The 25,474-nt window shown below is 44.8% G+C and overlaps 2 protein-coding genes across 3 annotated transcripts; one reads left to right on the top strand and one right to left on the bottom strand.

Moving 5' to 3' along the window:
* The first annotated feature begins 129 nt into the window (after nucleotides 1–129).
* LOC146434585 (uncharacterized) lies at nucleotides 130–11,367 on the top strand. 2 transcript variants are annotated; one of them, XM_085066292.1, is made up of 9 exons: nucleotides 130–271; nucleotides 1,060–1,235; nucleotides 1,493–1,555; nucleotides 2,163–2,257; nucleotides 3,058–3,194; nucleotides 3,225–3,386; nucleotides 3,996–5,912; nucleotides 7,114–7,240; nucleotides 8,011–11,367. In XM_085066292.1, the coding sequence occupies exons 1-9, from the start codon at nucleotides 130–132 to the stop codon at nucleotides 8,177–8,179; spliced, it is 2,988 nt and encodes a 995-aa protein (XP_084922418.1). In that variant the 3' UTR covers nucleotides 8,180–11,367. The 2 variants fall into 2 exon arrangements, with proteins under 2 accessions (XP_084922418.1, XP_084922417.1); XM_085066291.1 differs by having other exon boundaries at nucleotides 3,058–3,386.
* Nucleotides 10,223–24,965, bottom strand: IDH1 (isocitrate dehydrogenase (NADP(+)) 1). Its single transcript, XM_085066308.1, has 9 exons — nucleotides 24,863–24,965; nucleotides 22,213–22,340; nucleotides 20,439–20,730; nucleotides 18,819–18,924; nucleotides 16,044–16,221; nucleotides 15,498–15,649; nucleotides 15,115–15,255; nucleotides 12,743–12,905; nucleotides 10,223–12,237 (listed from the first exon to the last, which is right to left on the bottom strand). Exons 2-9 carry the CDS (start codon nucleotides 22,332–22,334, stop codon nucleotides 12,144–12,146), a joined length of 1,248 nt encoding a protein of 415 aa, XP_084922434.1. The 5' UTR covers nucleotides 22,335–22,340; nucleotides 24,863–24,965; the 3' UTR covers nucleotides 10,223–12,143.
* Between the last annotated feature and the right edge of the window lie 509 nt (nucleotides 24,966–25,474).

Genomic DNA, 25,474 nt, shown 5'->3' on the forward strand with positions numbered 1-25,474 from the left:
TCCTCATCTGTTGTGGGTCCATGCTGGGCCGCGGCGCCGCTTCTCGGGGCAAGTGCGAGCCTTGGCTGGTAAGGGCTTGCGGAAGGGGAATACAGGTGCTGACCCTGCTCGGAGTCGCTCTCTTCAGCGATGGCGGCGTGGGAGGCCAGCGAAATGTCCTTCTTCAGTCTGAGCGGCGTGAGAGAGCGGATGCGGGAAAAGAAAAAGGGTGCCTTGCGGACTGCGAAGTTGAATGCCTCGCTTGCATCAAAGATCAAAACGAAAATCATCAGTGAGTGTAATTTGCGTTGCGGTGTGCTCAGAGGCTGGCTGCTATGTCGGCTTCTAACTCGGCCTTTGGCCGTGGCACTGGGAGCGGGCAGCAGTCCTTTAGCAGAGCTCATGTGCTGCTTCTCAGCTGCTTCTCTGCCGGCGGTTTCTAGTGAATTCAGTGCCCTGCAGAGGAGTGTCAAGTGCCACTCAAGGTGCCCAAAGGCATCTGAAGTATTGTAGTGTATATGCCATCCTGTGCAGAAGCTAGCCCGACTGACTTGCTTTTATGGGGGAAATAATGCAAAGATAGAACAGGACATAATTTGAAAAACTCAGATATTTCAATTACTTTTATTTAATTGTTTTGAAATTGGGAGACAGGGGTCCATATCTCCTCAAGGGCAACTATGGAGGAAAATAGGTTTTTCTCCCATTTTTTGGATGGTGATGAGGACCTATCTGTAGGTGACTTGTTCAAAGCAAGAAGCATATAATTTTAAACTCAGCATTTGAACCATGCCAGCGTTCATTAAGAATTGAAGCAGTAGTTTGCTGCCTGAGCGTGACCCGCTGATGATGGAGAGGGTATCTGAAGTGTTGCATGTTATGGAAAATCTTTTCCTTCTGTTTTCTCCGAAGACTTCTACTGCTGGAAGGAAGGATACTGCTGGTTTTGTGAGGGGGCTGTTGCGCTGTAGAGATCTGAATCTGAGGAAGGCTGGTCTGGGAAGAGAAAGAATTATATTGAGGGGAGAGGTATGGATGAGACCTTGGATGCTGATGGTGATACTGCTCTGTCTCTTACAGACAACTCATCTACTATGAAAGTCTCCCTAAAGCAGAACAACAAAGCATTGGCTCTGGCCCTCAATGCAGAGAAAGCCAATGCACAGCGGCTCACCCAGGAGAAGACCATCTTACAGAAGGAAGTGGAGCAGTGCCACTTCCAGAATGCTGTGCTGCGGCACAGGCTCTCCTTCCTGGTAGGACACTAACATGTGGCTGGCATGGGGAGGGGTGGTAGGCAAAGTATGCAGCACAACCATCTCAATCTTGGCAGGATTGAGCTGTTGTTGAGTGTCTGAATTCTCAACATATGGAAAAGATCACCATTCATTTTTTTTTCCCAAGCTGTGTTCTCCCCAGAACATGCCTTCTTCTGGCTACTAGTATCCTTGTTGCAATAGATGTTTTGATTTAATGTCTTTATGGCTTCTCTCTCTTTATTACCTCAACACAGAATAATATGTTGAAAAAAATGGACAATCTTATGGCTGCAGTTAAGATGGCCGAGCTGTCTGAGGTAAGCCATGGGAAATGTGAGCACACTGGTGTTGGAAGGGAGCTGTATTTTCTCTGTCTTTTGCTTTGTGTTGCCTACTCACTTCAGTGTTCGATGCTTCACCTGTTTTTCTTTGCTTACTTGAATTGTCCTGGCTGCATCCTTGTTTTCAGTTTGGTGTTAGGGATTTCCAGGGTAACTCTCTCTGTAGGAAGAGCTACAGTTTTAAACTGTTTTTCTCTGGATTATTGGCTATATTGGCAAGTAGGCTCTTCTGTTCTGGCAGTTTGTGACTTCTTTTCAATTTCTTTTTTAAAAAGTATTGCCGTGGCAACTTGGGATGTGGAATAGGACACTTTCTCTGTGTCTTGTCTCGTGGGTGGATGGGAAAATATTCCTGCTTCCTAGTCTCAGATTATCTGAACTAGTTTACCTTCATCCTTAGGCCATGGAGACACAATCTGATTCTGCTGCAATTTATTCCATAATTCATGTTTAAACGTGAGAGGGTTGCTGGCAGTACTTCACATACTTTCCAGAGAAGCTGAGCTTCTGCTGATTCTGTGCAGGAGGCTGCATGAGGTATTTAAAGAATTTTAAATCACTCTTCTATTTCTCTGATTTCCAGTTCCATACAAATTCTGCATCCTTGTCCAGTGGCCAGAAGAGCAGCATGACTGAAGATAGCTGGACTGATGATATTGCAGATGGTCAGCCTCTGAGGTGGGCTTTAAAATTATACCACCAAGCTTGTCCTGAATTTCTATATGCTAAACTTCTTGTGTTTTATGTGTGTGCCCAGTTGCTAGTTTCATGTGAGATGTCTTCTCTGAACCACCACCGCTTGATGCTTTCCCTTATTCTGTCTTTCTATTGCAACTCCTTGTCTTGTTTGTCGTAATGCCAAGTCCGTGTAAAAACCGGTCTTTTTATCTCCTTTCTTTGAGACTGTGCTACTTTTAGGCAGTTTTCTCTTTGTAGCTGGTGACCACTGCAAGATTTGCTTGAGTGAGTGAGTGCCGTAGCTGGCTACCTTGATATTTATTACATAAAAACGCTTAATAGTCAACTACCTGCTTGTATGATGGAAGCTTGCATTCTGGAAAGATGGTCAGAGCAGGATCTCTTAAAGTATACATGAAGTCCTGTTTCTCCTCGGTCTAGTCTCCCCTTTGGAGACAGGAGTCCTTGGAGCTGCCCACATATACAATGCCAAGCAGCCATGTTGGTGTTCCACAGCAAGGTGAATGTGTGCTCACAACGAGAGGCCTTACTTTTTTGTTGCCTCAGTGCATTTTTCTCATGCTTCTGTGGCTGAAGCAGTTGCTCTCCATATGTGTTGTGCTTGCTCAAAGATGGGAAATCTGTCCTACCTGAGCAGTGTGTATTCTTCAGCACTTGAAGCCTTCAGAAGTGTGTTTCAGCAGCTCCTCATGGAGGTGAAAGGTGCACTTAGTCTGCTGGATTCTGGGGCCTGTCACATATGTGAAACATGATCCATTGCTGTTACTCCTTCTCACCAGGGTTACACGGATACCAATGAGAGTGCCCATTTCCAAGCTGTGTGATGCAGGACAGCAAGCTGGCAGCTCCACAGCAGTGCAAACATCTTTAGGGGAACTTCAGAGACCTGCTTCTAGTGCAGGAGAACTTCAGAGATCTGCTTCTACTGCAGGAGAACTACAGAGACGTGCTTCTAATGAGCCCCTGGAAATTGTGCCTGTTTCCTCCAAAGATACTTTGCCACCACAGCATACTGAGAAGCCTCAGTTCCAACAGGAAGAGAATGGCAAGAAGTTGACTGAAGCAATGGCAACAGAGGAGGCTTTTCACAACTCTTGCATCTTTGGAGGTAAATTTGCATCTTTTGCTGTTCTTCTGGTATGACTTTATATGTCTGTGCTCAGAAATGCATGAGTGCCATAGCTTTAGTTAGTGCTTAACCACAACTCCACTAGCTCCTAATGACTGGTAGGAACTACATGCTCCACTGGGGCTGTTATTGCTGGAGTTACATATATCCCAGAATTAGACTTCTTCAGAGGGATATGTGGCATGTTTGCAGTAGTTCAAGATCACAAATCAGGCTTTTTGAGTACTAGGCACTAAACTTACAGAAGATTTTCAGAGATGTCTGAAGGTGCAGGATCTGACTAGGTGCACAACTGTTTCTTGTGGATTTGCCATATAAATAATAACTCTTATAGATCATTGGTGTTCCTAAGTATTATGGCTGGTTAAGGAATCTTGCTTTGGGCTGCTCTCTTGTTTGGAGGGAAGCCAGCTGACCACTTCTGTTACACAATAAGTTTGGGGGAGCCCCTGTAGAGATAAAACCGTGCTTTTTGTATGCTCTGGATGTGTGGCAGTGTATGGAGCAAGGCTTTTAGTGGTATGGGGAAAGCTGACATTTGCCTGGTTCATTTCTCAGTCTTAGAAATTAATTTTGTCTTTCCAACAGAGGTCTTGTGCACCACTGAACAAAATCCCAACAATATGCCAGCACTTGCCGGGGAAAGTCATACTCTTTCATACGAGGCTGATGAGATGGCAAAACATTTCTTTGATCGTCTCTCACAAGGGCATGTTACTCAGAGGAGAAAGCGTTCCACCCTGTTTGCTACAAGCACTCCATCTTCTGCTCTGGATATCTTCCCACATGTCAGTTCCACTCAGGCAGCTTGGGGTAGTACTGCACAGGACAACAGCAGCTCCAGCAAGAACAACACACAGCAACAGATGAGATCTCCCAGCCCCCTGGCTTCACCTACTCAAACTGCTGTTATTTCTCATAGAAACTCTGTGTGTAAAGAGACTTTCTGTGACCAGCCACAGGCAAAAGAAACGGGGTGTGGTGTTGAAATGGATTCCAGCTATAGCCAAGTCACTGAGTTTGTTCCTGTAAAGGTTAAAAGCAAAGGTAGTTGTAAAACTGGAGAGAAAAAGACTGTTAAAAAAGCAAGAATAGGAAAAAAGAAAACAACTGCAATTAAAAACAATACAGAAAGTAGCCCTGATAGATCTCAAGGTGAAGAGTGTGCTCAAAAGGCAAAGAAGCTTCTTCAGCCAAACACTGCAACGTGTTCTAGTGAGTCTGAATTCTGTGAGATGGGGCAGAAGGCTTGTGTGGGGGCTTTTGACAACAAGAATAGGGACTGTGGTGTGGAATGCCATTCCCATTCTCCTGATGGAGTCCAAGACTTTGGAAGTACCCATGTGGTGAATCCAGCACAGCTGCACAGTCTTGAAAGTGCTGACCTAATGCAACAGGTTAAGAAGGGACCTGTCTTTGAGATCCAAAGCATGGAGAGCTTGCTAAAACCCTCAGCTCATGCCTTCTTAAGTCATGAAGTTCCCTCAGGTGATTCCAGGCTACAAAATTCTACAAAATTCTCAAGTGTGAGCAGAAAGAGCATCAGACAGAAAGCCAACAGAAAAACCAGAGTAATTAGGCGAAGGGATGATTCTGATGAGGAGTATCTGCCAAACAGTATGATAATACCAGAGGCCAAAGCTGAAGAACACCCTACAAGCCAAACAAACAGGAGGAAGACTGGCAGGAAAAGCAATTGTGATCAGAGAAATGAAGTTGATGTTTTTACGCCCTGTGTAGATGTTCAAAGAGTAGCTAATGAGAGCACAAAGGATTTGCCAGGTAATCTTAAACATAGCAGAAAAACTTACATTGTCCATCCTTTGGATCTCGCAGAAAACCTGGGCTGTATCCAGACAGAATGTGAAGGGGATGAAAATGTACCTCCCAGGTCTGTTCCTGGGAGCAAAGCGAGCAAAATCCCCAGAGCTGCTAAGAGCATTCAAAAGAGCAATAGGAACCAGACAGGGGCCCTTCAAGAAAAAGGACAAGTTGAAGTTGACAACAACATGAATGCTTTGAAAAAAGAAGCCTATTGCGAACCCAAGCCTCAGAAGAAGAAGAGCAACTCTAGACCTCCAGAGACTGATTCCCTGGCCAGAAAAAGTGATGGTGCCAAGGTTCTCACTGGAGCTTCCACAGAATTTGCATCCAAGCAAAGTGTCCTGATGGGGAAGTTTTCCTCCATTACACATCTGCTGTCTGAAGCAGATGCTTTCCTGGAGGAGCAGCTACCTGACATACCACTTGCAGATAGTTTTATGGACCTTTCAGACAGTCTTGAATCCTCTTCTGTGACCACTTCTGCAGTTTTGCCTGTCAGCTTCAAACTTACAGAAGTACCAGTTTCCAAAAGCTTAAGTACTGAGAAAAACAGAATGCCAGCAAAATCCCCTGTTTGGTCGAAAAACTCCCTGATATTTGAAGAAAAAACTGCAGAGAAAATACCTGGGGAAAGAAACCAAGTTCAGTCAAATTCTTGGAGCTCATCTTCACAGGAACCTGGTAGGTGGTAGGCTGGGGAAGGTACCTGTGTTCGGAGATGAGGGAAAAAAATCCATGCAGCAAGTGCATATATTTTTCTTCCTCTCCTCTCTTTTTTCAGAGTTAAAGATCAGTCTTTAACATTATTATCTAACATACCATTTATGCTTCCACTTGTGCTGGCCAGTCATTTCTGTAGCTGCATTTGCCTCTAGTTTATCAGCTTTCCTATAAGAATTTCTGTCTACTTGTCCTTGTGTTCATATTGGGACGAGACTAGCAGTGTGTGCTGTGAGTCTTGTTTTACCACTCTTGTTGCCTACACGGCAATTAATTTAGAAAATCAAGTACTCAAGCAGCTGAAAAGTCTAATTTGATGCTGACCTGCCTATTGGGAGTCAGTATTATTGGGACACAAAATATCAAGAAGATGGCAGATTTTTGGTCCAGAAGGGTCAGTGCTGCAAGGTTTCAGGCTTCCTACCTCTAAGTGATATCTTCACTGAAAATTAACCAGGAGCCAACCTAAATTATTTTGGTTATGGGGTTTTTTTTGCTTGTTTTTTAAAAGGATTTGGAGGGTGTATCACTTGGCTGGTAATACAATAGTTAAGCTGATCCTTCTGGGGAGTTTGCTGTTAATGGATGCTCCGTAAAGAGAGTAGTTTTGTGGGGTCTTTCATTCTGTAGCTGTTGACAAACGGGCCTTTTACAAGTGGAGTGGGCTGTACTTCATAGAGAGGGAGGAAGTTTGTTCTGCCCTCCTCCTTTCGGCTGACTCCACCTTGAAAGCTGCAGTGACTACTGGTCTGGTCCTGTGTCCTGCTGGAAGTTGGTAGGTTGCTGGTGGGTTGTTTGTGTGCCATAAACTTGCTGTCTCCTCAAGGCTGTAAGCTCCTGGGCATTACAACTATCAAATAAGAGCTTTTATATCCTTTTTTTACTACAGCAGGGCCCATGATACTATCAGTATTAGTGATCTGTATTTTTTCACTGAGGGACCTAATCTGATTTATGAACTGACTTTTGAGCAACAGGTCTGGTATTTTTAGATTAAAATGGTCTCCTGAGTTTAGAGGGAATATGATTGGATTCTGGATTGTGCGTGTTCAGAGAATCCTGGTAACGCAGCTCTTCCTATCTGTCAGCTGTTATTTCTCAGGATATTTGGAAATTGCTTGGAATAACTTTGATCAAACCATGTGAATGTCTCCCTTTGCAGATAGCAGGCCACTACGGGACTTGAACAGTGTCAAGGTTGTGTCTTACTGCAGCTCGGAGGAAGCATCAGAGCGCTCATCCAGGCGGACACGGAAGCCAGCCTGCTACAAAGAGCCACCAATCAATAGGTTGGGTTTTAAACTATTCCTTCCAAATACTGTTCCCATGCTGCAACCCCTGCTCTGCTCTCATATACTCACTCTCCAGGGCTGGACCCTCCGTTTATTTTGCTTACAGTTCTTATCCCTTGTGTTCTGTGACCCTCTTCTGCCACAGTGTGGTTATACCAAAATTCTGCATCAGCACACATGGTTGTTTAGGCTTCTGGTAACAAGCTGCCAAAGATGTTATTTTACTTCTTGAAATGAGCGCATCTTGGCAGGCTGCATTTGTGACACTCCAGTGCTAATGAGGCAGTAGCACAAGGATGAAATACAGGCTAAATAAAAACAATCAGCAAAAGCCCTGATTTAATCTACTTTCTATGATGAGTAAATTTTTACACACCTGAATAATACTTTCCTCCTGAGAGCAGGCTGTTATCTGTATTGAATAGCAGATATGATACCTAAACAAATAGCTGCATCTTTTCCCTAAGAAACTGTAGATTCAGTACATCCAATGGCTATTGCACAGAATCATTTACTCCTAAAATGACGACTTTGTTGTTATGTAACTGGGTAATACTATGTTTTTCCCTGACAAGTGTCACAGTTTGAACTTTCTGTGAATAGCTGGTTATATTCCACTAGAAGGTACTCTGTACTGGACAAGAAATAAACTGTACCAATCATCTTATGGGGAAGCACTACAGTAGAATCAGAAACTTTAGGGACTAAAATCATACATGTATTCAAGGAATGCTTGATGGTTCAATGTAACCCTTTTGGTTCTGCAGGAAACTGAGGCAGGGTGACCCATTTACAGACACTGAGTTTCTCCACTCTCCTATCCACAAAAGAAAAAAGAAGCCTGTCAAAGCCAAGGGAATGACCAAGCAGATGAAAGAGGACAAAGAATGGCTTCCTGAAGGATGTCTCCCAGTGCCAAGCCAGGCAAGTTTATAACAACAGAAAGGAGTTAGGATTAGAATAGTTGTTAAAAGGCAACCCCCAAGCTCCTAGAAGCTTGTGTGTTTAGCCACAAGGCTACAACTTTGAATGCAGAGGCCCGAGCAAAGATGGAGGTGGCTGACCAGGCAACTGAACTATTCCAATTCCAATTAAGGCAACCCAAGGACCAGTTTGACAACTCGAGCCTTGTACCATGGATTTCTTCTGTTTTGAAATCTTTGGGACTCACAGGGTGGGGAAAGTGGTTGTCACAAACTGATGGATGTGTTTTAATGATGGGCATGGCCCTTTTATGCTGTATGATTAGCAACTCATTATCTTCTGCTTCCTTCCTGTTCTCTCCCCCTGTCTGCCATGTAAATCTCCCTGCAGCAGAAGATGAGCCTTATACCAACAAACATCAAGGAATATTTGAAACACAGGGTGGTTTGGATCAGATTAAGCATGCTTTGTCTCAAACATCCTGAGTATTGCTACAGGAAAGGTGATAGAAGGAGGGGGTGCCATGGGACAGAGCTGTTTGAAAACATCTCCTCTTTTCCTATCACTTCTTGCCCTTGTTAAAAATACCCCCTTCAGCCACCTTGTAGCCTCTTGAGGCAGTGGAAGGTGCAGTAAGGTCTCCCTGGCACCTTCTGTTTTCCAGGCTGAACCACCCCAACTGTCTTAGCCTGTCTTCATAGGAGAGGTACTTGAGGAGCCCTCTGATCATCTTTGTGCCCCTCCTCTGGCTTTGCTCCAACAGGTCCATATCCCTCTTAAGCTGGCAATCACAGAGCTGGTCACTACTCCAGATGAGGTCAGTTGTGTTTCACGAAATCCTGTACTCTTCCATTGCAGACTAAGCACCCACTGGCTTCCAGCACTTCCTTTTTTAGGGTCTACTGGTGTAAATTTGAAGGTTTTTGATTCTTAATGTTTGAGAGACTGGTGGAGAAAAGAAGGGATCAGACTGGTAGTAAAAAGGAAGGAAATGTGCCTCTTTGGTAGCAGAAGAAGTGTTTCCTCTTTGTGGCAGAGCAGGGAGAAGGCTGCTCTTTTCTTCTGACCATACTTACTGCTTCTCCTTAGCACTTCAGCAACATCCATCAGTTCATGAGGATAGGCTGGGTCTTGCTGTACTCTTGGTACTCACAGTCCTCCAGAAGATGGAAACTTCATTAGTAGAGGGAAAACAGTGTCATCTGCAGTCAGGTAAATGCTACAACATAGCTTACATTTAAGCTGTACCATTAAGTTATTAAAACTAGGAAACAAAAAGTCTAAGATTTAAATATGCCGTTTTGTTTATTTGTTCAGTTTTCTGGAAGTTACCAAGCTTTCTCTGGTACTCTGTAACTCTGGAAGGCAGGTAGGAGCCAGTAAATAACAGGGAATTTGTTACTGGTGCTGTTCTATTAGTACCTGCCTGTGCTGACCCACTGATGTCAGAAGCCAGGCAGCAACACAGATCTCCAGCTGTTCCCAGTAACTGTTTTCATTGCCACTGTGGGTCAGAAATGGGACTTTTTCCAGCTGCTTGTGTGCTTGTGCCACAAGCTTATGTGCTTGTGTTAATACCAGAATAGTAGATTGTTTTCTTTCATATTGAAGGTAGAGAGACAGCTGCTAGCAGTTACAGAGCTGTGCTTCAAACACATTAATATTCACTCCTTTAGTCTAACATTGGTATCTCCATCCTAATCACCACCTGTAGTAGTCAGCTGGAGGGGGAGAATTTGTTCACGTGCAACCAGTTTCTGTTTTGCTGAGTGATGATGTATAAAGTTTATATTACTTGCAAATAAAATTTCAATGCAAGTGGTATCTTCAAATTCTTGTACACTACCTGATGCTTACCATCCCACTGCACATCACAGCTTTCCCTGAGCCAGAAGAAATTAAAACTCTGTTCTAAAAAGAGAGGTATTTTGTGTTTATATCACATTCCAACAGTCTGTCCCAGCATATATTGGACTGCGCTGAAAGCTACTGGAGTCTCTCTCTGAGGCAGAATTTCCCCATACCTGCTAATCACAGAAAGGAAGGAGACACAAACAATGTTAGTTGGCTTTTATTTTAGTCTGAACTAAAAATATTCCTTAAAAAAACCCCAACACACAACCATGGATGGAATAAGTTTTCACAGTCATGATCTGACTTGATGTAAGACAACAAGAAGGGTAAGTAATAGCCCAGACAACTGGAGAAAAGTTTGCACCTTTATGAATTGTGGGGTGAGGGAAGAGGTTAACAGTTCCTATGCTTCACATCCAGTCAGAAGGAGCATAACTAAATGCATGGCCTGCATTTAGACACTGCAGCATGGCTTTGGTAGGCTCTTAGCCTATAAGGCTTGTTTCCAGCATTTACTAAGTGCTACTCAAATGCTACAGTCCTGACTGCAGCAAGGGAACCAAATCCCTTAGTGTCAGGATACTGTGGTCTAGTTGGCACTAGAAGACAAATTCAGCAGGGCTGCAGTAGAGGTGGCATAGCCCTCTCAGCTCACTTACACTCACTGGGATGTACTAGAAAGAGGACGGTTCTGATTTCCAAGGTCTGTTAGACAGTAGGTCACGACTGGTTTGACCAGAGCTGTGACACAAACTGGCTTTCAGACTGAGAGGAAGACATAAACATAGATCAAAAGTCAGAGAGAGAAACCTCAGGTCGGCTGTGAACAAAATTAGGAATCCAGACTCCTGCCGAGCTTTTATCACATTCATCTGCTTCGCAAAAGTAGGGCTTAGCCCAGCAGCTCAGAGCGTTTCAGAGAACATGATTTTCTAAAAATTTAAGAAGTGTCTATGTTAATTTTTATCTAGTGTTTGAAATGTTACACAACAAAGCACAATACAGAGCCACTTAAGCAAGCAATGACAGAAAATCCAAGTACGTGTTTTCTCCAATATCCTAAAGCTCCCATTAACTCTTGTAATTCTTTCTTTAACGGGGGCATTTGTATTTGTTCTAATTCCTTTCAAATTTCTGCAGGAACTACTGCAGTGACTGCATCCACCAACTACCCCAAAATTTTCTTTACTCGGTCCTTGATATTTTTCAGGTGGAATTTCAATTTTTGCTTCATTTAATGCTTCCCATACTGCTGCTGCTTCTCCCAGCTTTCCATGGGAACCTCCTTCAATTAGAGTATCATCTGTAGATTGGTATGGTTTCACATCTAGGGGGAGTGAGACTGTCTGTAAAAATTCAGCAAGATTGAGCAATCATGGGTGAATGTACCCTGGAGAGAGCCTGTTAAAAAACTAAAACTGATGAGAAAACAATTGCTAAAAAAGCAAGAACAGGAAAAAAGAAAACAACTGCAATTAAAAACAATGCAGAAAGTAGTCCTGATAGATCTCAAGGTGAAGAGTGTGCTCAAAATGCAAAGAAGCTTCTTCAGCCAAACATTGCATCGTGTTCTAGTGAGTCTGAAGTCTGTGAGATGGGGCAGAAGGCTTGTGTGGGGGCTTTTGATAGGAAGAATAGAGACTGTGGTGTGGAATACCATTCCCATTCTCCTGATGGAGTCCAAGACTTTGGAAGTACCCATGTGGTGAATCCAGCACAGCTGCACAGTCTTGAAAGTGCTGACCTAATGCAACAGGTTAAGAAGGGACCTATCTTTGAGATCCAAAGTATGGAGAGCTTGCTAAAACCCTCAGCTCATGCCTTCTTAAGTCATGAAGTTCCCTCAGGTGATTCCAGGCTACAAAATTCTTTTTTTGAGGGAAGAGACGTCAAGTTCCTGTGCTTTGCAAGAGGATTCAAGTGTGAGAAGAAAGAAAATCAAGAGAAAAATGAGTAATTGGGCAAAGAGATGATTGTGACAGGAACTATCTGCCAGTGTGATAATACCGGAGGGCCAAAGCTGAAGAACAGCCTAAAAGAAGCACAACACGATACAGTGCCACTTACACTCTGATGTAAGTGGGAGACACTTTGTTTGGGGAGCTTGAATAGGACCCATGCCTTAAGCTTTGGGCAGAGAGGCCAGCTTCCGCTTCAAGTTTTCAGCAAGCTTGTCCATGAACTCAAAAGTGTTCAGGTAGTCAGACCGTGTGACACTGGTGGAGGGAAACAAAACAAGAGAGACATTAGTTGTACACACTCTCAAATAATCAAAGCAGGGGAAGACTGTTCAAAGAACTCTAAGTCTTGCCTCTAAAACCAAAAGAGTTCCCTCCTACTCATCAGGCTGGGGTTTTTTGCCAAAGGCTCCAGGGGACAGGTAGCCAGGAGATATTTTTCAGTTATGTAAGTCTTCTGAATTTATTAGGATCTGGCCAACCTAAGTAGACTGTCATAAAAAAAAAAATCTTTGCAGTTCCTTCTTTACTTTCTTTCTCCCATTCATTTGGTACAATAGCAGGGAGAAAGCAATCTAGACTAAGCTGCTTGGGTCAGAGAGTGTCTCAAGTTCTGTTTGTAAAGCACTGGGTACAGGTGAGTTCTGCTCTGAGACAGACTCCTGTTCTTTACCATAGTAGAATAACATTCCAGCAAATGCTGTTCAGAACCACCAAGTAAAACAGCCTCATCTAAGTAGAGCTTGTTATTTCATACACTTACTTAGGCAGGCCTTTAATGCAGGCAGCAAGGTCCTTTGTCATGGAGCCAGATTCAATGGTCTCAATGCAGACTTCTTCCAGGGCAACTGCAAAGTTCTTGAGGCTAGTGTTGTTGTCCAGCTTAGCTCTGTGAGCGAGGCCTCTTGTCCATGCGAAGATGGAGGCTGAGAGAGAACACTAGGTTATTCTATCCTTCTAGAACTTCCTGGAAGTTGCTGTAAATCATCATGTGGAACAATAATGCGACTTTTTAATATCAATAAAACTGAAAGCAGACTGAAAAGATAGAAAATCTGGTACAGGAAAGAGAACATTTATCTTCACCGAGGTATCCTTTGCCTTTCGTGCAACTCTAAAAAAACCCACAGACCTCAGAAACTACTCCCTGCCTCCAGTAATTTCTCTCTGTATGTCATTATTTTTTTCTCCTGCCCTAGTCAGAAAGAATGACAGATGGTAGGACTCTGTAGTTATACAGAACACTGTCTTTGTGACAGTAGGGTGCAGTCCTCTTCCTAATACTACATTATACTCTGGTCTCTGCAAATTTAGAGGATTTTTTCCTCATGTCCCATTCCAAGTGTACTTACACTTTGAGCATGTACATGGTTTCAGGTGTGATTGGGTCTTCTGAGCCATCAGAAGGAGGAGTAAAATAAAAAAAAAAAACCCAACCTAAACCTAGAGGTCATGTGGCTATAAAGCAATTGTTTGTTGAAGAGTGAGAGCATATCTCAAAGGCTAGGTTAGATCTAGCTTTTTCCTCACACTCTCTCCATTCCAGCTTGTTTTTTGCCTCAGGCTGTAGGTGTGTCTGTAGAGGCCAGAGAAGCTGATTTAATTCTTGGGAGGGACTGTGGGGGTGTATTCCCTTGCCTCCCTCCCTGCCTCAGGCCACACTGTGATTGGAGAAATGCTCCTTAGACCTTGGCCTTGACAAAACACACCCGGACTACGCCCTTCTCAAGCCTATCAGAAACCCAGGAACTAGTGGTGTCTAACAAGCACCTGTTTTTTAATGAACAGCCTTGGAAATGTATTTTTCTTGCCTGAGTAACAATCCAAACTGGATAATATTTTTCTTACTGAATTTTCACAGAAATTTACTGACTCGAATTGCAGCCAGGATAGAAATTTACTATGACTAAAGTCCAGTCTCTTGTGACCCTATAAACAATGATCCAAAGTGCAATCCCTCAAGCTCTTGATTATAAGGAGCTAATGCATACTACACCTTACTCTCTAACAACCCTTTAAACAGCAACCCAAAGTGAGATCTTTTGGAGCTCTTGATTTCCAGAAGAGACACATGGAATCACAGAATAGTCTGAATTGAAAAGGACACAGAAGGTTCATTGAGTCCAACACTTAGGTGAATGGTCCATATGGGGATAGAACCCACAGCCTTGGTGGTATTAGCACCATGCTCTGACCAACTGAGCTCATCTCAAAAACAAGGGGCTAATGTGTGTGTCTCTAACACTGATAACTGCATGGTTACTGTTATGGACTGTTGGTTCTGACGTGCCATGAGAAAGACTTGACTGGAGAAGTGAGGCCCGGTGGAGACAGGACAGCAGTTTTCCGTGAGAAAGAACCACAACATAGCACAGTGGAAGCTGAAGAATGAATGGCAGGAAGTGGGCATGGACTATAGAGTGGGATTGAGACCAAAGATCCCCAAAGTTCTCTGACCCAATTCCAGACAGGCCTGAAAGAATTGACTGCACTTGATGACTAATTTACATAGAAAGGAAGAAACCTGTCTTTGGGGCAGAGAAACCTGTCCATAGACGGGTATCCCCCCCCAGTCCCCAGGTGGTGCCCCCAGGGCCCTGGACATCTCCTCAGCCAGACCAATGCAGCTGGATTGCCACTTGGCTGGGATCAATGCTGGAACCAGGACTGGTGATACCTTTTTCTCTCTCTTTTCTCCTCTTTTTCTATCTTTAATTCTCTCTTTTTTTCATCTCCTTTTCTCTTTTCCTTTCTTACTTTCTTTAATTTATCTTTCCCTATCTAATTCCTCTCTTCCCTTTCACCCTGCCCCTTTAGCCAAAACCCATTGCTGCGTGCTTATATAGCAGGTTGGGGACTAACATTCCATGCCAAGTGTGTAATTTACTAATTTACTTTGACTGTTTGCAGACCCTCTGACTTTTGTTGTTTCTTTTGAGCAATGAGCATTTAAGAATCTTAGGTGCTTCCTTCCCCTTAAGGGTTGTCACAGTCTCCATGGATGAAAAATGCATTATGAACTGCCTGTTTCACCACTCAGTGGTGCAACTGTCTGCAGAAAGGGTGCAGATATTCTTACTCTAAATTTGTTCTATCATGTGTAGAGATGATGAAGGGCACTGAAAAGCAGCTCACCAATGGGGTTAGTGGAGGTTTCTTGGCCTTTCTGGTACATGCGGTAGTGACGAGTAACTGTCCCGTGAGCAGCTTCTGCTTCAACAGTCTTGCCGTCAGGGCAGATCAGCACACTGGTCATCATCCCCAGAGAGCCATAGCCTGCAGAATACAAGTGTCAAAAGTTCAGCATCTCTTTTGGACAGCTCCCTCAAATTCCCCTTAATCTGTTTTCTTGTAAAATCAGAGGTTTTTGATTGCCTGATACCTCTATAACTGGCCTCAAGTTTGAAATATAAGTTTTAAGACCTGACACCACCTCCTGGGCCATTATATAAGATGTGACAGGACATAAGAGACTACCACTAAGCCTACTGCAGTGTAGCACAGCGAGCATCTCATACCTTGTGCGACAGAGTCAGACTGCACATCCCCATCATAGTTCTTGCAGGCCCAGACAAAGCCTCCTTCAGATTTCAGGGCCTGAGCAACCATGTCATCAATTAGCCTATGCTCATACCAGATCTTTTTGGCTTCAAACTGGGACTTGTATTCTCTAAAAAACAAAAGCCAAAACACCTTGTCATATAAACGGTTTGTGCATAGAGAGGTGCACAGAGGTAAGAGTAAAAACAAATAAAAATTGCATTCTCTTTACTCTTTTTTCCCCTTGTCTGCTTTGCTAGGTTACAGCAAAGCTGCTTCAGAATCATATTGACACCCACAGAGAACCTGTGACACTTTTAGAAGAGATGGGCACCACAGCCACATTCAGCAGCGCTTCCAACATTGAGTATTGTGCCTTGTAGGACAAGGGAGACTGTGACAGAGATTGCACCCACTGTGCCCTTAAAGTGCTGCTGAGTGCCTGAAAATGAAACTCACAAGGCTGGAGGGGATGCTCCTGCTGCAGACTTATGCACTGCAGCAGGAAGGACACAACTAGTTACCTGTCATAGATATCTTGGAAGATGTCTTTGAAGCGGCCATCATATCTCTTCAGAATAGTGTTCTTGGTGCTCATGTAGAGGGGCCAGCCTTTAGACAGTGCCATTTGGAAGGAACTGTGGGCAAAATCCTTGATAGACTGGTCAAGATTGTACATTCCCATGGCTACACCACCACAGTCTGTTAGTGGAGGAAGAACAGATAGGAATCAACTAGATTTAGTTTTGGTTAAGAATTTTATTCTCTCCATAGCATTTTCTGGCTGGCAGGCAGGCTGGTGCTCTCCCCAAGTATCTTAATCTAGTTCTCATTTTAAGGCTGGTTCTTTCAGGAGAAGAACTTCTACACTATCAGCTCAAAGCTCCAGCAGTGCTGAGACACATGGATAGGAAGGTGGTTTTGTTTTACAGCTAAGTACATCTTAATAATGTGATCTAATCCCTCTAAGAAGTTTTGTTCTAATCCAGCCTAAGCAACAAAACTGTGACAAGTGAATGTGCTTGAACTCCTACTAGCCATTTAAGTAATACAGTCTTTTTCTATTGAAGCAGCAGACAGCAGTTTGGAGCAGGAAGTCTCAGTCAAAGCCAGAAATAGATTTGCTCACATCTTAAAAGCTTTGCACTTTCAGAACTAACTCCAGCAGTCAAGGACTGTTTTGCCTAACTCAGGTAAACAGGACTGCACATGAATTCCTGCACTTTTTTCAGCACATGTGTGGCCTACCCTGCAGCTTCGATCCACCTGCCCTGGCTGACTCCTTGCAAGTTGTGGGAAGAATGTGCCAGTCACGTGGGTGCTCAGGCAAGTCCTGAGAAATCTCTGAGGAGCTATTAACACTCACATGATTTAGATTGTGTAAGGCAGATGTGTTAGAAGCTCAAATGGAAGTGTACTGAACTTGCAGCCCAGTTCACCTGGAAGTAAGTAGCATTCAGATCATGGAAGAGGATGATTGTGGGTGAAAGTAGGGTTTAGAGCTTTATGAGAAAGTTTGCTATCTTCAGACCACAGCTCTGTGTTTTCTAGTGAAAAATAGATACCATGTACTTAATTTTAGCACGTCACTACCACCATCTATCTAGTTTTTGTACAGTGCCAATATCAGGGATCTTTGCCCTGGAAACACCCCAGACTTTTTTTTAAAATATTTTTTCCTAATATGCATTTGTCCTTACCTCCAGATGGTTGTTACTATGTGGACATACATGCAGAATAAAGAGGGGAAGCCAGAGGAGGTTTATCTGCTTACCAAGATAGCAATGTCATTTAAAGTTGATATTGGTAGAGAATGAAATTCCTGTTGTTACCAGTGAAAATACATATTGTCCCCATGCCTCCCCTACTGAGTCAAGGACAGTACAGGGTGTGACCAGCTACAGAGACTGTCCTCAGAAGCCATGATTTCATGGTTGCTGGATGACAGCTATTAAGATTTATTCAAATAGCTGTTTTCATACACATAAAAATAACCCCTTATTGTAATCACACAATCCTATTGCCTACTGAAAATCTCTTGGTTCAGTGTCAAGATTGAACATATTAGTACAGCAAAATGACAAGCTTCCCTTATGCATTTGGGAGATATGCTGGCACAACAGTTATCTATGAGGAGGGCTGTTCCCCAGAGCAACAGCAGTAATCTGCCATCTTTGCACTTCCCTGCTCTCTGCTCACTGATGCAACGCAGAGCAGCAAATCAGACTGGCAGCTGGATGGCCACACATCTCCAACACAGGCTCACCAGCCACCTATCAAATGAAAACAGATTAGGACTGGCAGTGAAGCAGGTGAACTCCAGATGAAAGGCTATGCAACAAGAGATTGCAGAGATTTAGGCTCTTATGAGCAAGAATGCTGGAGAAATCAAGTATTACAGAAGAGGATCATATGTCAGTCTTGGCATCTGTCTGCCAAACCAACGGCACACAAACTAGGATGCTGTGGTTTACATGGACTTCATTTTTTTTGTAGCTAAAACGAAAACACTGCACACTCACACACAGATCAGTGTAAGACTTCAAGCTCTGAACCCTTTGATCAATGATAAACAAGAGAGATAACCTGTGTGATGTTTTCCTGAATCCTGCCCCTAGAGAAAACAGCCTGAGTCCTGGCAACATGTGTGTCACAGCTTCCATGAACAAAGCCCAGCAATGCCAGGATTCCTCCTGAGCCTAGCAATGTCTACAACCAGCACAGCAGTAGGGACAGGAGGGGACACCAAAACCTTTGGGACTGCATCTATTAAAACAGTTACAGCACAAACAGTCAGGAGTATTCTTGTTTAATCTTTCCAACTTCCAGAGTAAGTGTTAATTCTTATTTCTATTGAGCAAACAAAAATGCATCATAAAGCAGGGCAAAAACTGCAAAGGTATACAGAGACCAGTAAGACAAACTAAACTCAGAAAGAATTATACATGAATTGTTCTCAGGTGTTATCTCCCCTTAAGTCAAGCCTTGTTTACATAGCAAGTTTGCCTAGCAAAGCTGCTACCAGAATCATCATATAAGGAGCATGACAGGTGGCCATGCTCCTGTCTCATACAATTGTGTACTTGATATGCCTCTCTGATATCAAGATGATTTCAAGTAACTTTCAGTACTTGACAAATAAATGAAGAAAACCCAATCTTTCTCCCCTACTCTACCTCAAAGTCGTATTTTGAGGTAGAGTATTTTGAGGTTTGACATCAAACAGATCTGCCTGATAATTCAAGGTTGAATTAAATCCAAAGTATCAGTTTTAATCGCTATTTAGAGAAAATACCTACTTTCAAAGTTATGGACCAGATATGTGACTGGTTTGCCTCCATCTGCAGGGGTGTAGGTCATCTCTACTTTTCCAGGCCCAGGTACCACAAAATCAGTTGCTCTGTACTGTTAAAAAAAAAAAAATTGCTATGATGATTTTATCTATCAGGAAGAGAGAACCATAAAAGACAGCCCTAATTTGGGAGGGCAGGGTACAGAAAAGCAGTTGTAGTAAAAACTCCATTAAGTAGACTTTTATTCAGCCATGTGGTCACTGGATTATTCTACCACAGATTAGAAAGACAAGAATCAGAGAATCACTGAAGTTGGAAAAGAGTCTTAAAATCATCAAGTCCAACAGTTAACGCAGCACTGCCAAGTGCACCTCTAAACCATATCCCTAAGTAGTCAAAAGCCTGCCTGTTTCAGAAGCCATCCTTCCTGTTAGGGCAAAAAGCTCTCAGATTCTTGGGCCCCACTGATTGTCAGAGTATGTACTTCTGCAGATGCACTGAAGTTTTAAAGTGCAGAGTATTCAGACTGTTGTGTGGTTGATGGGTAGAAAGGCTCCTTTCCCTGCCTCAAAAAAGCTACTCATATCACAACTGCTGATCTCATAAGTAACAGGGAATCATACATCATACAGGATGACATTTGAAAGGCCAACCTGTAGCAAGAGTAGAAGTTAAAAATTTCAAGTATTTAAATGATGTCTCATCTTGCCATTTGTCCTGAATAGTACCATTTAAGGTTATATTTCCTGAAATTTGTTATCCTTTTTCATCTAGTTTCCCCTCCTATCAAGGAAATCTGTTCCCTGAGCTGTTCTGAAGTTAAAGTATCTCACTTCTATGTCCTTTGTATGTTCTTATATTGTTCCTTTCACTTTAATCTCATACTTTGGCAGGGTTTCAATCCTTTAATCCATTGTTTCCTATTATTATTATGACCTTCTCAATTATTCACAACCTTTGAGGACATTGAATCCCATTCTTTTCTAGTTGTCAGGGTTCTGCAATTATTTTCCTCTTATAAATTTATTATTTTACCTTCCTATCCCAGGTAATCTAATGTTTTGCCCTCAGTTTGCAGGTTTAGCCATCTATTTAAGCACTTGGCTCTTCTAGAAAGCTTTTCTTTTGCCATGTTTGGTTGCTTTACAGCATGATTGCCCACGGAGAGACGTATGACTGATTCTTGTCCTCCAGGCTACTCAAAGGGCACAACACTGAGAACTGTGCTAGGGCTTTCCACAGCCCTGTACTACCACTGTCAGGGAGAGCTCTGATGAAAGGTTTCCCTACTTCTGTACCACAGCCCCTGATGTGCCCAGTTCAGATACCAACTCTGCAGGTGTGCTGTGCAAGTTTAAAAAGCAGATCGCAGTAAAAAAAATTAAAAACAACCAAAAAACCTCAACCAACCAACCAAAAAAGCCAAGCAAACCAACCCCCAACAAAAAAACAACCCACCACCAAAAACAAAACAAAAAAACCAAACTAAACCAGACTCAAACCAAAAAAACCCCAAAACCACCTCCCTATACAGAAGGCAATTTTGCCCACTTCTAGAAATCATTCACTTGGATCCATTTTTGCTGTGAGCAACATTTGACACCACAAAGTCCTGAAATTACTCACTTGATCCCCATAAGCGTGACGGCCAATGACAATGGGTTTCACCCATCCAGACACCAGCCGGGGAATGTTTTTGCAGATAATAGCCTCTCTGAAGACAGTGCCACCTAGGATGTTTCTAATTGTCCCATTGGGAGACTTCCACATCTGCTTCAACTTAAACTCCTCCACTCTCTTCTCATCGGGAGTGATGGTTGCACACTTTATGCCAACATTGTATTTCTTTATGGCTTCAGCAGCTTCCACGGTTACTTTATCATTTGTAGCATCACGATGCTCAATGCCCAAGTCATAGCTGTAACAAACCCACAAATATGGTCAGCACTGCCCAGGACATTTCTTCATGTCCAACATGAAGGAAACAAGACCCCATATGTGCTTGTGAGTGTAGTTCCAGCATTCTGCCGTAACTGAAGTTATCCCTCTTCCAGTGCAAATGTTGCTGGACTGGAAGAAAACAGACTTATACAGTGACACTTTTTCTGTTAGTGGAGGTTGGTGGGAGAATGGGTAGACCTTCATTTTATGGCTGAGGTTCTCTGCCAGCATGGGACAGTATCTTCTCTGCCTTCCCTCTTGAGCTTCTGGACTGGCAGCTTTCAGTCTAGGATTTTAATAGTATGGAGCAGCAAAGTCCCAAGATGAAAATGAGCCTTTATTTCAAACCTCTTGTGCAGAGGATTCTGGCTTCCTTCATGTACTGAGCAAATGAAACTTCAGTAGGCTTAAAAACTGCTTTGACAATGGACCCACAATCCTGCTCTAGCAGCAAAACTGGCAATATTCCCCTCAAACATCAGAGGAAGGTCATTTCCCGTACTCACTGTTTTAATAGCTTTTGGAGAACAATGGGTGCCCAGCATGGGACAGCCCTGAAGCACAGCCAGCTGTACAAGGATCTGGCCATTGTGCTGCCTCAGCCAACGGTTTGCTTGCTTTCCTCCCACCCCTCTTTGAAAGGGATGCTCTCCAGACTGTGTGCAGGTATTATGCTGCTGGGTTCCTGTCTGCTTAGTGAGCAACACCAGCAAGCAGAAAGCCCATGTAGGTGGCATACAAATGGCTCCAGCAGCAGGGAAGGTCAGACTTGTGGGTTTAATTGTGGCAGACACCACTGAAGGCCTCTATCCACATGGCTAGGAGCAATGTAGCTGGATTGTTCTTTAATAATTATAGCTTGGTGGCCAGAAAGGGAAGAGATTATTTGTTCTGCTTGGCCAGGTGCTGCAGACAGCATGTCTCTTTTGCTGTACCCAGCTGCTAGTATTTGTTTTTTTCCAGGAGGGAGTATGGGAGCACAGCCTAGGCCCAGGGAATAATTGCAACAGTTAGCTCACATTGTCAACAGCAGAGCTCAGGCTTACAGCCATCAGGGCAGAGTCTGTGCCCTACAACCACCCTTTTGTGTCTGGGCAGATCTTCAAACAGGCATGGCAAGAAGCCATAAATCTACTCAGGGATCCACAGATGCTAGGCTTCAAGTCAAGGAGTGGCTGAAACACCCCACATTTCTAATTGTTTAGGCTGCAGGGAGTCATGCAGACTGCCCAGGTGCTGGCAGCCCAAGAAACAGGAGAAAAAAATACAGGTCATGTTTCTCAGAGACTTTCTTAGAGGCACAGTTGAGGAAAAAAGCTAACTCACAATTCAGCATTCACTGCCTACTGCTGTGAGGAACCCTGGAGGGGATGCTTCCTGCACTAAGTGAAACTCCATCAACACCTAATGACATACGCAAATTGCAGTACAAAGTAGCTGAGTGTCAAAGAGTCATTACCTGTGCAAATCCAGATCTACATAAGGAAAAATCAGCTTTTCTTTAATCAGTTCCCAGATGACCCGTGTCATTTCATCTCCTTGCATCTCCACAACCGAGCCTCCATGGATTTTTTTAGACATCTTGAACTATAAGAAAAAAAGCCAGACCTAAGTTAAAAGCTTCCAACACATATATACTGCATTTTCACAACACAACTAGGTGAGGCACTAACATACAGGATCTGTCCAAAACATCTGGACAATAACCACAGTTTATCCCTAGTTTCACGTTAAATGGTATTTTCCTTAAAGCCCCAGCTCCTAGGGAAATCTATGTGAGGATAAAAAGAAAGGTTAATATCTGAGAATGAAGGGCATGCACTTTAATTATGGTTGTAGGAAACAATTTGAAAACATGACCAAATTCTTCCCCCAAATTCCACAGAAACAGATGAGCACTTTTTACTTTTAGATTTCACGAGTTCTAGTTCACGAGTCTAGTTGCCTGTTTCTCCACTTTTATTCTGAAAAATCATTCAGGTTAATGGAAATGATTACAATGACAGCTCATTCAGCTGAAACTATTAAGATTAATATATTGTCAGCTTCTTTATTAGCTTTGTCTCCCTGGAAGGAAGGAAACAAGTAGAAAAATCCAAAGGCTACACATCGAGAGTATTTTCTCAAGGCAAGCTTTATTTCTACAGTTCAAATAAACACTGGACAGATTTGTTTGCTGTAGAGAACAGAGGTTTCCCTAGATATTTTTGAACTAACTCTAAAAAAAAAAACCCAACCTTGAACTCTGCCCTTCTATTTGCACTCTGTTCTTTGTCCAAAGAACCCCACAAGCCACTGAAGTGCTCTAACATAGTACCCTGCAGTCCAACAGCCACAGTTTCTCGGGTCTCGGTTCCAATTATGCAAGAGCTATGACTTGGCAAGTTCCTCCTTCCAGACAGTCCTGTTCTTGTGTGCAGCTGCTGGGATACTACAGTGAGATAGCAAGCCCTTGTGCCTGAGGTTGCAGTCTCACAGATACCGAGGGCCATGAATGATTTGATCCAGAATGAAGGGTCCTACTGTACACAGAATCTGTTCATCTACACCAAGTTATTGAGAGGTGTGAGGTTTGCAGTGCAAGGGCCTCACATTACAAGCATATTGGGAGATTATCCCAGGGTTCATATTTTCCTTTTTTTTTTTTTTTTTAAATTAAAGTAACTTGTGCTGTATTTCCAAGATCCAAAAACTACTTCAGGCACTATCCCTAACATAGGGAGTACTTGGGCTTATATTTGGCCTCCAGTCCTCAAGGAAAACTCGAACTTCACACTACCATATTTTGTCTGAATTCAGTTCATTTATGAAAGTATTTTGGACCCAATTTTCAATTGTGGCCATCTAAACAAGGTCTGTAGCACAGTCCAGGGCCTAGGCACAGAATTACTACTCCTGGGAGTTCAGTTTTGCTTTCGGCACTTTGACAATCCGAGAAAGTCTGATTCATTTAAATAAAAATGTAGACAGGAACAAACCCATCATGGCTTGTTTTGTGGTTTGGTTCTACTTAATAAAGCAAATCAGACTAGTCAGTGATTGCAATAGGTTTGGCTTCAGAACTATTCGATGCTGCTGTCATGCAGAGAACAGAAAGGCAGGTGAGACACACCTCCACTGAGATACACCTCCACTGATGTGTGGAAACAGCAGCTTCTCCAATGACTCTGACAGCATCCAACACGTTTATCTGATCACGGCCCAGGTACTTTTCCCCTCCTCACTCACCAGTGTCCCCAGTTTCTCTATGCACTGGGGCAGTAGTCCAGCACCATCCCCCTTCAGCACACCAGTCAACATGCCAAGAGGCTCCTCTATAGAGCACACATTCCCTGCAGTTCAACTCTGTCGCTCTTCCCCTCTGGTTTTATACTGAACTGCCAAAAGCCAGGAGCGTCTTTCTCCTGCAGCAGCGCTTCTTTAAATACGCTTAACCCCGGCACAAAGCCAAGGCAGCTTAGAAGAAATTGTGCATTTCCAAATACCTCTTGGTCCTGAGGAGAGGCTCGAGGCCTACAGTCAATATTTAACTATTGCAACAAGTCCGTAACTGCGGGGCACAGAACTCCCCAGAGCAGGCAGCTCGCAGGGGGCGCGCAGCGGGTCGCTGGCACTAACCGGCTTCTCGCCTGCACTTGTTTTTCAGCCGCACTCGCCCCGGCAAGGCGATCTCGTGGCACAGGGGGATTTGCCCACCGGGACGCGGGCAGCCGCCGCCACGGCCGAAGCAGAAATCCCGGCACCCGCAGGGCCGTGACCGGGGCCGCTCCCCCTCCCGGGCGGGGACACGCGAGGGCCCCGAGGCCGGCCCAGGCTGGGGACACCACTGACTACCGGAGTCCTACTACAGGACTGCGAGAGGAGACAGCCCAGCCCGGGCCAGGGCGAGCGATCTCGGGGTGTAGCACCCTCAGCTCCCGAGGCGCCTCAGCGACACTCGCGGCGGGCGGGGCGCGGCCGCGGGGTCCCGCCCGCATCGACGGCAAAAAGCCTTAAACGCAATCCTGCCCCTCAGGGCCCCGCTGCGGGGCGGGGGCTCCGCGCCCGGGAGAAGGACAAAGGGTGCCGTGCGGGCGCCGAGCTCGCGGCGCGGTGCCGATCCCCGTTACCTGCGGCGGCAGCGGCGCGGTGCGGTGCCGTTCGGTTCCGTGCAGCGGTGCGGCGATGCGGGGCCGTGCCGTGCGCGAGCCCTTTATATGGCCGCGCCCCCGCCCCGCCCGGCCTCCCCCGCGGCGCCCCCTGCCGGCCGCGCCAGGCTCCTCCCCCCGGGGCGGCGCGCGGCCGGCTGGGGCCGCCAGGGGGCGCGAGGCTGGCGCGGGGCCAGCAGCCGGGCCCGCCCGGGCCTCGCGCCGGTGCCCCCGTGTGAGGGGCCCGCGGCAGCTCGGGCCGCGCCGCTGCCGTTCCGGGTCGGGCCCGTTCCGCGCTCGGCCCTCCCTCCCCACGCAGTGAGTGCCCGCCGGCGCAGGGAACCCGCTGGCGTCGGGGGGGCTCGGGCGTGCCCCGGGGAGAGCTCCGCAGCCCGGCGCAGGGATGCGGTACCCGCGGCGGGCACGGGCTCGTCAGTGCCGACACCACTGCCCCGGAGCAGCCGCACTGCCTGCCCTGAGGGGCAGGAGCGCCTCTCTGAGGCAGGGGCGAGGCGGGGAGCGTGACCGGGAAGGAACCCCGGGGCGGGAATAGAAGAGAAGGGGCATTAAGAAATACAGTGCGCTATGACTTCC

The sequence above is a fragment of the Lichenostomus cassidix genome, chromosome 7, assembly GCF_008360975.1.
Source record: "Lichenostomus cassidix isolate B80296 chromosome 7, HeHo_3.0, whole genome shotgun sequence".
Taxonomy (NCBI): domain Eukaryota; kingdom Metazoa; phylum Chordata; class Aves; order Passeriformes; family Meliphagidae; genus Lichenostomus; species Lichenostomus cassidix.